The sequence below is a fragment of the Drosophila biarmipes genome, unplaced genomic scaffold (genome assembly GCF_025231255.1).
Source record: "Drosophila biarmipes strain raj3 unplaced genomic scaffold, RU_DBia_V1.1 ptg000005l, whole genome shotgun sequence".
NCBI classification, from domain to species: Eukaryota; Metazoa; Arthropoda; class Insecta; order Diptera; family Drosophilidae; genus Drosophila; species Drosophila biarmipes.
This window is the reverse complement of record NW_026114527.1, coordinates 4984455-4998340: the sequence shown is the minus strand read 5'-3', so window position 1 is coordinate 4998340 and position 13886 is coordinate 4984455. Positions and strand designations below refer to the sequence as shown.

The following is a 13886-nucleotide window of genomic DNA, read 5'->3' as shown; positions in this document are numbered from 1 at the left end:
CGATTGAAACTACTTATTCCGAAATCGCTAAACTTGTTGACCCAGCCGGATGGCTGTCCCCGTTTATTCTCCGCTCAAAAATCTTAGTGCAAGAGATTTGTATAATATCCCACAGAAATTAACAAATCCGTATCCAAGGTGGGTTGGTTTACAGTCAGAGGTGAATGTAGATGGTTTTTGTAATGCGTCGCAGAAGGCATATGGGGCCGTTGTTGTCAGAAATGATTGCAGCTATTATTCCGAATACGTCAATTTCCAAATCCGACATTGTCTGTTGGACTGATTTCACCTTCGTGCTCGCATAGTTGAATAAACCGGCATGCAACTGGACAACGTTTGTAGCCAACCGAGTGACCAAGATTATTCAGGTGACAAGCGCTGGGCATTGGGCGCATGTGCGATATGAGCACAATTCCGCGGACCTAGCCAGTCGAGGCGTTTCGCTGCGGGAGCTGTTTCATAGCCAACTCTGGTGGGAAGGACCGGTTTGGTTACAACAGCCAAAAGACATGTGGCCAACACTGGGGCTTGCACTTCCAGTCACAGACTTAGAGCAGCGCGCTGTGAAGGTCAATTTTGCAACGGCCCCATCCGAAGATTTTCTGGAACGGTTCTCTAAGTTGGACAAGGCTCTGCAGGTCCTTGCGTACGTTTTACGGTTTATTCAACGCTGCCGCAAGTTGCCGAGGGGCCCGGCTGATCGGCCTACCAAGGAAGAGGTCCGAGAAACTGAAAGAGCCCTTATTCTATATGCTCAGCGGGAGGAATATACCCAAGAGATTAAATTCCTAAACGATAAGCGTCCAATTCTAGTCTCCAGCCAACCTGTTTCCATTTCTGGACCAGCGAGGCCTTGTAAGGGTATGTGGTCGCATTACAGCCTCAACGGCCCTTCAGTATAACGAGAGGCATCCTATTGTACTGCCATACAACTGTCGACTAGCTCGCCTGCTCGCCCTTTTTTCACAACAGATTTCCCTGCATGGCGGCAACCAACTAGTGGTACGCCTCATCCGATTGAAGTATTGGATTCCTAAAATCAAGAATCTGGTAAAAGCTGTGCTAAACTCCTGTAAGGTGTGCAATATTTACAAGAAGAGAGTACAGACGCAATTAATGGGCGATCTTCCCACCGATCGAGTCTCCTTTTCCTTTTCTGGGGATTTCATGCAGACGTTCAAGGTGTGACTGTGAATGATACTTATAGCCATCGGGAAATTTTTTGGCTGTTGATTCCACCATGAGTTCCACATATGGAAGGATTGTATAAGGCTTGAGTGAAAAGCTTCAAGGCATTTTTCTACGAGTCAACGTCAAGTCGGAAGTACACGTTGAAGAGTTCGCAACTCTTCTAGTCAAAGTTAAAGAATGACTCAATTCCAGGCCGCTGTCTCCCATGTCCGAAAATCCTTCTGAGTTGTTGGCATTGACGCCAGGTCCATTGCTTTCCACTGCTGAATCCGAAATTAAGGGCGAAGCTAACTTAAAAGAACTTCACAAGCGCATTAAGTGGCAGAATTCTTCTAGAAATGTCCAGGTCGATGATATGGTGGTCGTCAAAAAAGACAAAATGCCATAAAACGACTGGCGGCTAGGCAGAGTTGTATGTGTCTTGCCAGGGGTTGATAGTAGAGTTCGCGTAGTCGAAATCCTTACCGCTCGAGGGAGTATAAGACGTCCCATCCACAAGCTACTTCTTCTTCCTATGGAGGCCAAGGCAACCTTCATTTTTCAAAATAGTGCCTACTCTCCTTATGCTTCAAAATCCGTTCACAATTTATACTAAATGCGCTTATCATTTTTTGTTATTAAAGCAATAAAACCATGGCTCCACGTCCACGCAGCGCCCAAACCTTGGACGACATATGATCACGAGGTACTCGATCCTACCGCTGCCGGTAGGACTCCAATCCGATGTTCGCCCCAAGGAACCATATTCCGGCTTCTTTTTCGTATTTGCCATTTCCATATATATTCGTATTCAATCACACTTATAATCCTAATGCATGCTTAATAATGTACGTACATATGCCCGACCATCTCAACATGTGTAACGTAAGACAACGTAAGCACGGTAACCAACTTACCTACTTTCGCGATACACCCTACAAACATTTCAATAGCGACATTAACAATACAATCCACATTATTTCTAATTTCCAAATATGAAAAGTACAATTTACACAAATATATTTCCAAGTTCCCACAAACACAAATATCCATTCGTCTATACATACACATATATAATCCTGATGTATGCTTATTAATACGTACATATGCCTGTCCACTGCAACATATATACATTATCAAAAATCAAATTTACGTGATTCCACCAAACCCATCACCACGATACGCCTTTCCAGAATTTGCATTATATTTATTTCAGCAGCGCTAATTCGCAAACACCGTCTGCTCACATCCATTAAATAAAAATAAATAAAAATATATATTTTTTTGTGCAAGCCGTGACGTTGCGAAATATATATTTATTTTTCTATTAGTAGTGCTCATTTCCGCAGCACATCAAACAACTTCTAATATCTTAACATACATAACATAACATTTTTTCCGAATTCTCGTTATTTCCTCGCACATCAAGTTGTTCATGTGCGACTGTTCCGTTCCCACATATTCCAAAAGTAGACCGGAGCTGCGACCGCTTGCAATTGCCATAACGGAAAAACGAAGTAGCCACTGCGAAAAAATATTTTTAAAATTAAATTAAATTACGATTTGTCGTCGTTCTTTTCCTTTGGAAACCAATCTGATGATCCGCAACAATGTGACCACACTCCAGGACAGATTTTTCCGGGCGGGTCTAATTTTTACAAATCAAACAAGGGCGGCCCAGATATAAGGTTATCGGTTCCGCCTGTTCTCGCCCGCGCACATCAAGCCCAGTAGCCACAAAGTCGATCACAAAGGTGAAGAGCGAAACTTTCTTAGCCACCCAAGAGACGACAAGAAGCTGTCTGTCAAGTCCGTAAAGTCGCTAGCAACTCGTTATAAGGCAAGAATAAGTAACGAAATTGCAAGTGTACCCCTCACTCCGTTCATTACGGTGTCATACCTTATGAGCTATTTCAGAGCGACGACTGAAACTCCATGGTCGTCATCTCCGTATCCACACCTGAAAAGTCCGTAAGGAACAAGTCCGCTCACTCTAGGAAAAAGCCTAGTAAGAATATGAAGCGTGTCTAGACTGAAGGGGCGGAGGATATTCTGGCCACTCTGCACCGAAAATATGAATATAGCTATTCGGTGTACGAGGAACTAGCAGTTCAGCTCAATGAGCTAATTGGCCGAGCAAATTTTCAGCATCCGCCTACGAGCACCAATAATCAGTCCACTTACAATCCGTCTGGGTGCCGGTTGCCACCATGCGATAGTGAAGTATTCGAAGGGGACTACCTGAAATGACCAACACTTAGGGATCTTTTTCCAGCAGTTTATGTTAACTAGAACTAGCTGCGAAGCCAAGCCCCCCTCACAAATGAGGATTTTGATTCAGCATGGGCAGCGTTTCGAGACCGTTTTGAAAATAAGAGACAGCTAGTAAACAGCCAACTCAAACTCCTTTTAAATTTGGGGTCCGTAAGTTCTGAATCTGACCAAGCTCTGAAAGACCTACAGATCACAACCCAAGGGTGCTTAATAGCGCTGGCTCACTCCCACATTTCCACATAGAACTGGGACTGTCTCCTAGAATTCTTGTGCGCCAATAGATTACCAAATCTGACCCAAGACCGACATTCCGACTTGGGATGAAATGAACACGTTTCTGAGCGACCGATACCGAACGCTAGAGGCGATTGAGGATATGAAACCCAGCACCAGCAATCACTCTAACACTAAGAGTCAGCCCGTTTTCAGGTAGGTCAACTCCTTCGAAGCTAAGATGGTCATCTAGGGCGCTTATTCCATCGTTTTCTCCAGATGTCTGTGAATGCGCGAACAAACTACGTAAAAAAAGCAACTTTGCCTAAATTGTTTCGCGAGAGGTCACCACCTACGTGACTGTTCTAGCATTCACAGCTGTTTGAAATGTCGAACACGGCATCATACACTGTTGCATAAAGGCGACACCGTGGGTCTACTCCCGCAATTAGTTCTTCAGCAAGTTTACTAAATTCAGCTGTACAGGGGGCCGCCAACGGTTCAGAAAATCTGCCCAGTATGCAGAACTATTTCGCAACCGGTGCCAGAGCGGTTTTGCTAGGCAAGGCCATTATTGACATATGCCACTTGAGAACGAGCTACAGGGCTCGCGTTCTAATAGACTCGGGTTCTGAGGCTACGTCTGTTACGGAACGCCTGTACAATCTGATTAAGCTGCCATTCCGCCAAATCCAAGCCCAAGTTTCGGGCTTAAATCAGACCGTTTCCGCTTAGGCGACCAGGCTCCACCATTTTTATATTCGAGCCCCTAAAAAGCAAGGCCTTCAGCTACAAACCGCAGCTTACGTTTTGCCTGAATTGGCCGGAAAGTAACCGTCTTACTTAATTCCACGAGATGCGCTGACTAATTTACCTGCCATGCCCCTGGCAGATCCAACATTTTTAGAGAGTTTCCAGATAGATGTTTTGATCGGAGCCGACAATTTACCGTCCGGGTTGCTGAGCGGCACGCGCACAAACATTTGTTGTTCTCTCCTAGGTCAGGAAACTATTTTCGGCTAGGTCAGCACCGGCCTAGTTTCTAGTACATCTAGCCAAAATCGGGTATAAGCTTTCACGACTCAGATAACCGAAACGAGTGACAGGGTCTTGGAAAAACTTCTCACTAAGTTTTGGGAGGTCGAGAACATACCAACGGAGATGTTAAAAGAATCCGATTTCTATTGCACAGCAATTTTCTCCAAACCCCACTAGAGACGCAAGCGGGAGATATGTGATAGCTTTACTCTTTTGCGAACCCGTAAATTTCGGATCCAAATTAGAACACTCGCGATCCATTGCCCTAGCTCACTTTTTAAAAACGAAAACCGTTTGACTAAAGACTTGCTATTAATAGAGCAATATGACTCAGTCACATGAGAGAAGTCCCACCGTCACGCCACGTGGTGATCAAACCTGAGAGTACCACCACCAAACTTAGCGAGGTATTCAATGCTTCTAGGCCTTCAGCAAGCTTGAACGATATTCTTCATGCTGGTCCAGTCCTACAATCTGATTTAACCATTCATCATTCACTTTCGTGACATTAATTCCGAAAGCTTTGCCAGCTTTGTTCGGAGCAATGCGACCTCGAATGAGTTCTATTTTGTCCCATCGTCAGTTTCGATTGAAACTACTTATTCCGAAATCGCTAAACTTGTTGACCCAGCCGGATGGCTGTCCCCGTTTATTCTCCGCTCAAAAATCTTAGTGCAAGAGATTTGGATAATATCCCACAGAAATTAACAGATCCGTATCCAAGGTGGGTTGGTTTACAGTCAGAGGTGAATGTAGATGGTTTTTGTAATGCGTCGCAGAAGGCATATGGGGCCGTTGCTGTCAGAAATGATTGCAGCTATCATTCCGAATACGTCAATTTCCAAATCCGACATTGTCTGTTGGACTGATTTCACCTTCGTGCTCGCATAGTTGAATAAACCGGCATGCCACTGGACAACGTTTGTAGCCAACCGAGTGACCAAGATTATTCAGGTGACAAGCGCTGGGCATTGGGCGCATGTGCGATCTGAGCACAATTCCGCGGACCTAGCCAGTCGAGGCGTTTCGCTGCGGGAGCTGTTTCATAGCCAACTCTGGTGGGAAGGACCGGTTTGGTTACAACAGCCAAAAGACATGTGGTCAACACTGGGGCTTGCACTTCCAGTCACAGACTTAGAGCATCGCGCTGTGAAGGTCAATTTTGCAACGGCCCCATCCGAAGATTTTCTGGAACGGTTCTCCAAGTTGGACAAGGCTCTGCAGGTCCTTGCGTACGTTTTACGGTTTATTCAACGCTGCCGCAAGTTGCCGAGGGGCCCTGCTGATCGGCCTACCAAGGAAGAGGTCCGAGAAACTGAAAGAGCCCTTATTCTATATGCTCAGCGGGAGGAATATGCCCAAGAGATTAAATTCCTAAACGATAAGCGTCCAATTCTAGTCTCCAGCCCGATAGTCAACCTGTTTCCATTTCTAGACCAGCGAGGCCTTGTAAGGATATGTGATCCCATTACCGCCTCAACGGCCCTTCAGTACAACGAGAGGCATCCTATTATACTGCCATACAACTGTAGCTCGCCTGCTCGCCTTTTTTCACAACAGATTTCCCTGCATGGCGGCAACCAACTAGGGGTACGCCTCATCCGATCGAAGTAATGGATTCCTAAAATCAAGAATCTGGTGTGGACTATTTACAAGAAGAGAGTACAGACGCAATTATTGGGCGATCTTCCTACCGATCGAGTCTCCTTTTCCATGCCATTTACATATACTGGCATTGATTATGCAGGCCAGTTTGAGATCAAAACTATACAGGCAGAGCATGCCTTATTACAAAGGGATATGTTTGCGTGTTTGTGTGTTTCTCCAGAAAGGCTATTCATTTAGAGCCTACGACCGACCTGACAGTCGTGAAGTGCCTCACGGCATTTGCTTCCGATTCTTAGCGAGAATAGGTTGTCCTCAGCTGGTCTATTCGGATAATGGCAAAACCTTTGTGGGGGCAGCGACTCTACTTTCTCGGGATTTCATGCAGACGTTCAAGAAGTGACTGTGAATGATACCTACAGCCATCAGGGAATTTTGTGGCGGTTGATTCCACCATGAGCTCCACATATGGAAGGATTGTGGGAGGCTGGAGTGAAGAGCTTCAAGGTATTTTTCTACAAGTCGACGTCAAGTCGGAAGTACACTTTTGAAGAGTTCGCAACTCTTCTAGTCAAAGTTGAAGAATGACTCAATTCCAGGCCGCTGTCTCCCATGTCCGAAAATCCTTCTGAGTTGTTGGCATTGACGCCAGGTCCATTGCTTTCGACAGCTGAATCCGAAATTAAGGGCGAAGCTAACTCAAAAGAACTTCACAAGCGCGATAAGTGGCAGAATCCTTCTAGAAATATCCAAGTCGATGATATGGTGGTCGTCAAAAAAGACAAAATGCCATAAAACGACTGGCGGCTAGGCAGAGTTGTATGTGTCTTTCCAGGGGTTGATAGTAGAGTTCGCGTAGTCGAAATCCTTACCGCTCGAGGGAGTATAAGACGTCCCATCCACAAGCTACTTCTTCTTCCTATGGAGGCCAAGGCAACCTTCATTTTTCAAAATAGTGCCTACTCTCCTTATGCTTCAAAATCCGTTCACAATTTATACTAAATGCGCTTATCATTTTTTGTTATTAAAGCAATAAAACCATGGCTCCACGTCCACGCAGCGCCCAAACCTTGGACGACATATGATCACGAGGTACTCGATCCTACCGCTGCCGGTAGGACTCCAATCCGATGTTCGCCCCAAGGAACCATATTCCGGCTTCTTTTTCGTATTTGCCATTTCCATATATATTCGTATTCAATCACACTTATAATCCTAATGCATGCTTAATAATGTACGTACATATGCCCGACCATCTCAACATGTGTAACGTAAGACAACGTAAGCACGGTAACCAACTTACCTACTTTCGCGATACACCCTACAAACATTTCAATAGCGACATTAACAATACAATCCACATTATTTCTAATTTCCAAATATGAAAAGTACAATTTACACAAATATATTTCCAAGTTCCCACAAACACAAATATCCATTCGTCTATACATACACATATATAATCCTGATGTATGCTTATTAATACGTACATATGCCTGTCCACTGCAACATATATACATTATCAAAAATCAAATTTACGTGATTCCACCAAACCCATCACCACGATACGCCTTTCCAGAATTTGCATTATATTTATTTCAGCAGCGCTAATTCGCAAACACCGTCTGCTCACATCCATTAAATAAAAATAAATAAAAATATATATTTTTTTGTGCAAGCCGTGACGTTGCGAAATATATATTTATTTTTCTATTAGTAGTGCTCATTTCCGCAGCACATCAAACAACTTCTAATATCTTAACATACATAACATAACATTTTTTCCGAATTCTCGTTATTTCCTCGCACATCAAGTTGTTCATGTGCGACTGTTCCGTTCCCACATATTCCAAAAGTAGACCGGAGCTGCGACCGCTTGCAATTGCCATAACGGAAAACGAAGTAGCCACTGCGAAAAAATATTTTTAAAATTAAATTAAATTACGATTTGTCGTCGTTCTTTTCGTTTGGAAACCAATCTGATGATCCGCAACAATGTGACCACACTCCAGGACAGATTTTTCCGGGCGGGTCTAATTTTTACAAATCAAACAAGGGCGGCCCAGATATAAGGTTATCGGTTCCGCCTGTTCTCGCCCGCGCACAGCAAGCCCAGTAGCCACAAAGTCGATCACAAAGGTGAAGAGCGAAACTTTCTTAGCCACCCAAGAGACGACAAGAAGCTGTCTGTCAAGTCCGTAAAGTCGCTAGCAACTCGTTATAAGGCAAGAATAAGTAACGAAATTGCAAGTGTACCCCTCACTCCGTTCATTACGGTGTCATACCTTATGAGCTATTTCAGAGCGACGACTGAAACTCCATGGTCGTCATCTCCGTATCCACACCTGAAAAGTCCGTAAGGAACAAGTCCGCTCACTCTAGGAAAAAGCCTAGTAAGAATATGAAGCGTGTCTAGACTGAAGGGGCGGAGGATATTCTGGCCACTCTGCACCGAAAATATGAATATAGCTATTCGGTGTACGAGGAACTAGCAGTTCAGCTCAATGAGCTAATTGGCCGAGCAAATTTTCAGCATCCGCCTACGAGCACCAATAATCAGTCCACTTACAATCCGTCTGGGTGCCGGTTGCCACCATGCGATAGTGAAGTATTCGAAGGGGACTACCTGAAATGACCAACACTTAGGGATCTTTTTCCAGCAGTTTATGTTAACTAGAACTAGCTGCGAAGCCAAGCCCCCCTCACAAATGAGGATTTTGATTCAGCATGGGCAGCGTTCGAGACCGTTTTGAAAATAAGAGACAGCTAGTAAACAGCCAACTCAAACTCCTTTTAAATTTGGGGTCCGTAAGTTCTGAATCTGACCAAGCTCTGAAAGACCTACAGATCACAACCCAAGGGTGCTTAATAGCGCTGGCTCACTCCCACACTTCCACATAGAACTGGGACTGTCTCCTAGAATTCTTGTGCGCCAATAGATTACCAAATCTGACCCAAGACCGACATTCCGACTTGGGATGAAATGAACACGTTTCTGAGCGACCGATACCGAACGCTAGAGGCGATTGAGGATATGAAACCCAGCACCAGCAATCACTCTAACACTAAGAGTCAGCCCGTTTTCAGGTAGGTCAACTCCTTCGAAGCTAAGATGGTCATCTAGGGCGCTTATTCCATCGTTTTCTCCAGATGTCTGTGAATGCGCGAACAAACTACGTAAAAAAAGCAACTTTGCCTAAATTGTTTCGCGAGAGGTCACCACCTACGTGACTGTTCTAGCATTCACAGCTGTTTGAAATGTCGAACACGGCATCATACACTGTTGCATAAAGGCGACACCGTGGGTCTACTCCCGCAATTAGTTCTTCAGCAAGTTTACTAAATTCAGCTGTACAGGGGGCCGCCAACGGTTCAGAAAATCTGCCCAGTATGCAGAACTATTTCGCAACCGGTGCCAGAGCGGTTTTGCTAGGCAAGGCCATTATTGACATATGCCACTTGAGAACGAGCTACAGGGCTCGCGTTCTAATAGACTCGGGTTCTGAGGCTACGTCTGTTACGGAACGCCTGTACAATCTGATTAAGCTGCCATTCCGCCAAATCCAAGCCCAAGTTTCGGGCTTAAATCAGACCGTTTCCGCTTAGGCGACCAGGCTCCACCATTTTTATATTCGAGCCCCTAAAAAGCAAGGCCTTCAGCTACAAACCGCAGCTTACGTTTTGCCTGAATTGGCCGGAAAGTAACCGTCTTACTTAATTCCACGAGATGCGCTGACTAATTTACCTGCCATGCCCCTGGCAGATCCAACATTTTTAGAGAGTTTCCAGATAGATGTTTTGATCGGAGCCGACAATTTACCGTCCGGGTTGCTGAGCGGCACGCGCACAAACATTTGTTGTTCTCTCCTAGGTCAGGAAACTATTTTCGGCTAGGTCAGCACCGGCCTAGTTTCTAGTACATCTAGCCAAAATCGGGTATAAGCTTTCACGACTCAGATAACCGAAACGAGTGACAGGGTCTTGGAAAAACTTCTCACTAAGTTTTGGGAGGTCGAGAACATACCAACGGAGATGTTAAAAGAATCCGATTTCTATTGCACAGCAATTTTCTCCAAACCCCACTAGAGACGCAAGCGGGAGATATGTGATAGCTTTACTGTTTTGCGAACCCGAAAATTTCGGATCCAAATTAGAACACTCGCGATCCATTGCCCTAGCTCACTTTTTAAAAACGAAAACCGTTTGACTAAAGACTTGCTATTAATAGAGCAATATGACTCAGTCACATGAGAAAGGTCCCACCGTCACGCCACGTGGTGATCAAACCTGAGAGTACCACCACCAAACTTAGCGAGGTATTCAATGCTTCTAGGCCTTCAGCAAGCTTGAACGATATTCTTCATGCTGGTCCAGTCCTACAATCTGATTTAACCATTCATCATTCACTTTCGTGACATTAATTCCGAAAGCTTTGCCAGCTTTGTTCGGAGCAATGCGACCTCGAATGAGTTCTATTTTGTCCCATCGTCAGTTTCGATTGAAACTACTTATTCCGAAATCGCTAAACTTGTTGACCCAGCCGGATGGCTGTCCCCGTTTATTCTCCGCTCAAAAATCTTAGTGCAAGAGATTTGGATAATATCCCACAGAAATTAACAGATCCGTATCCAAGGTGGGTTGGTTTACAGTCAGAGGTGAATGTAGATGGTTTTTGTAATGCGTCGCAGAAGGCATATGGGGCCGTTGCTGTCAGAAATGATTGCAGCTATCATTCCGAATACGTCAATTTCCAAATCCGACATTGTCTGTTGGACTGATTTCACCTTCGTGCTCGCATAGTTGAATAAACCGGCATGCCACTGGACAACGTTTGTAGCCAACCGAGTGACCAAGATTATTCAGGTGACAAGCGCTGGGCATTGGGCGCATGTGCGATCTGAGCACAATTCCGCGGACCTAGCCAGTCGAGGCGTTTCGCTGCGGGAGCTGTTTCATAGCCAACTCTGGTGGGAAGGACCGGTTTGGTTACAACAGCCAAAAGACATGTGGTCAACACTGGGGCTTGCACTTCCAGTCACAGACTTAGAGCAGCGCGCTGTGAAGGTCAATTTTGCAACGGCCCCATCCGAAGATTTTCTGGAACGGTTCTCCAAGTTGGACAAGGCTCTGCAGGTCCTTGCGTACGTTTTACGGTTTATTCAACGCTGCCGCAAGTTGCCGAGGGGCCCTGCTGATCGGCCTACCAAGGAAGAGGTCCGAGAAACTGAAAGAGCCCTTATTCTATATGCTCAGCGGGAGGAATATGCCCAAGAGATTATATTCCTAAACGATAAGCGTCCAATTGTAGTCTCCAGCCCGATAGTCAACCTGTTTCCATTTCTAGACCAGCGAGGCCTTGTAAGGATATGTGATCCCATTACCGCCTCAACGGCCCTTCAGTACTTCAACGAGAGGCATCCTATTATACTGCCATACAACTGTAGCTCGCCTGCTCGCCTTTTTTCACAACAGATTTCCCTGCATGGCGGCAACCAACTAGGGGTACGCCTCATCCGATCGAAGTAATGGATTCCTAAAATCAAGAATCTGGTGTGGACTATTTACAAGAAGAGAGTACAGACGCAATTATTGGGCGATCTTCCTACCGATCGAGTCTCCTTTTCCATGCCATTTACATATACTGGCATTGATTATGCAGGCCAGTTTGAGATCAAAACTATACAGGCAGAGCATGCCTTATTACAAAGGGATATGTTTGCGTGTTTGTGTGTTTCTCCAGAAAGGCTATTCATTTAGAGCCTACGACCGACCTGACAGTCGTGAAGTGCCTCACGGCATTTGCTTCCGATTCTTAGCGAGAATAGGTTGTCCTCAGCTGGTCTATTCGGATAATGGCAAAACCTTTGTGGGGGCAGCGACTCTACTTTCTCGGGATTTCATGCAGACGTTCAAGAAGTGACTGTGAATGATACCTACAGCCATCAGGGAATTTTGTGGCGGTTGATTCCACCATGAGCTCCACATATGGAAGGATTGTATGAGGCTGGAGTGAAGAGCTTCAAGGTATTTTTCTACAAGTCGACGTCAAGTCGGAAGTACACTTTTGAAGAGTTCGCAACTCTTCTAGTCAAAGTTGAAGAATGACTCAATTCCAGGCCGCTGTCTCCCATGTCCGAAAATCCTTCTGAGTTGTTGGCATTGACGCCAGGTCCATTGCTTTCGACAGCTGAATCCGAAATTAAGGGCGAAGCTAACTTAAAAGAACTTCACAAGCGCAATAAGTGGCAGAATACTTCTAGAAATGTCCAGGTCGATGATATGGTGGTCGTCAAAAAAGACAAAATGCCATAAAACGACTGGCGGCTAGGCAGAGTTGTATGTGTCTTTCCAGGGGTTGATAGTAGAGTTCGCTTAGTCGAAATCCTTACCGCTCGAGGGAGTAAGCTACTTCTTCTTCCTATGGAGGCCAAGGCAACCTTCATTTTTCAAAATAGTGCCTACTCTCCTTATGCTTCAAAATCCGTTCACAATTTATACTAAATGCGCTTATCATTTTTTGTTATTAAAGCAATAAAACCATGGCTCCACGTCCACGCAGCGCCCAAACCTTGGACGACATATGATCACGAGGTACTCGATCCTACCGCTGCCGGTAGGACTCCAATCCGATGTTCGCTCCAAGGAACCATATTCCGGCTTCTTTTTCTTATTTGCCATTTCCATATATATTCGTATGCAATCACACTTATAATCCTGATGCATGCCTAATAATGTACGTACATATGCCCGACCATCTCAACATGTGTAACGTAAGACAACGTAAGCACGGTAACCAACTTACCTACTTTCGCGATACACCCTACAAACATTTCAAAAGCGACATTAACAATACAATCCACATTATTTATAATTTCCAAATATAAAAAGTACAATTTACACACATATTTTTCCAAGTTCCCACAAACACAAATATCCATTCGTCTATACATACACATATATAACTCTGATGTATGCTTATTAATTGACGTACATATGCCTGTCCACTGCAACATATATACATAATATAATTATATTATCAAAAACCAATATAACGTGATTCAACCAAACCCATCACCACGATACGCCTTTCCAGAATTTGCATTATATTTATTTCAGCAGCGCTAATTCGCAAACACCGTCTGCTCACATCCATTAAATAAAAATAAATAAAAATATATATTTTTTTGTGCAAGCCGTGACGTTGCGAAATATATATTTATTTTCCTATTAGTAGCGCTCATTTCCGCAGCACATCAAACAACTTCATTTGGATAACATTTTTTCCGAATTCTCGTTATTACTTCGCACATCAAGTTGTTCATGTGCGACTGTTCCGTTCCCACATATTCCAAAAGTAGACCGGAGCTGCGACCGCTTGCAATGGCCATAACGGAAAAACGAAGTAGCCACTGCGATATATTATTTTTTTTATTTTTAAAATTAAATTAAATTACGATTTGTCGTCGTTCTTTTTCCTTTGGAAGCCAATCTGGTGATCCGCAACAGTGTGATCACACTCCAGGACAGACTTTTCCGGGCGGGTCTAATTTTTACAAATCAAACAAATGCGGCCCAGATAATCTAAT

General features: G+C 44.5%; 1 protein-coding gene across 2 annotated transcripts; it reads left to right on the top strand.

The window, feature by feature from the left end:
• The first annotated feature begins 475 nt into the window (after nt 1-475).
• On the top strand, nt 476-11562 carry LOC127011703 (uncharacterized). Of its 2 annotated transcripts, none has more exons than XR_007764962.1 (2): nt 476-569; nt 11365-11562. XR_007764962.1 is itself a non-coding variant. In XM_050889737.1 (2 exons), exons 1-2 carry the CDS (start codon nt 510-512, stop codon nt 6307-6309), a joined length of 519 nt encoding a protein of 172 aa, XP_050745694.1. In that variant the 5' UTR covers nt 482-509; the 3' UTR covers nt 6310-6362. The 2 variants fall into 2 exon arrangements, 1 of the variants encoding a protein (XP_050745694.1); XM_050889737.1 differs by lacking the exon at nt 11365-11562 and adding an exon at nt 5851-6362 and having other exon boundaries at nt 482-569.
• The last annotated feature ends 2324 nt before the right edge of the window (nt 11563-13886 follow it).

Coding starts and splice junctions, on each gene's coding strand:
- LOC127011703 (XM_050889737.1), top strand. CDS start 510: ATGTGGCCAACACTGGGGCTTGCACTTCCAGTCACAGACTTAGAGCAG. Junction 570..5,850: donor TAGAGCAGCGCGCTGTGAAG/GTCAATTTTGCA, acceptor CGCGCTGTGAAG/GTCAATTTTGCAACGGCCCC.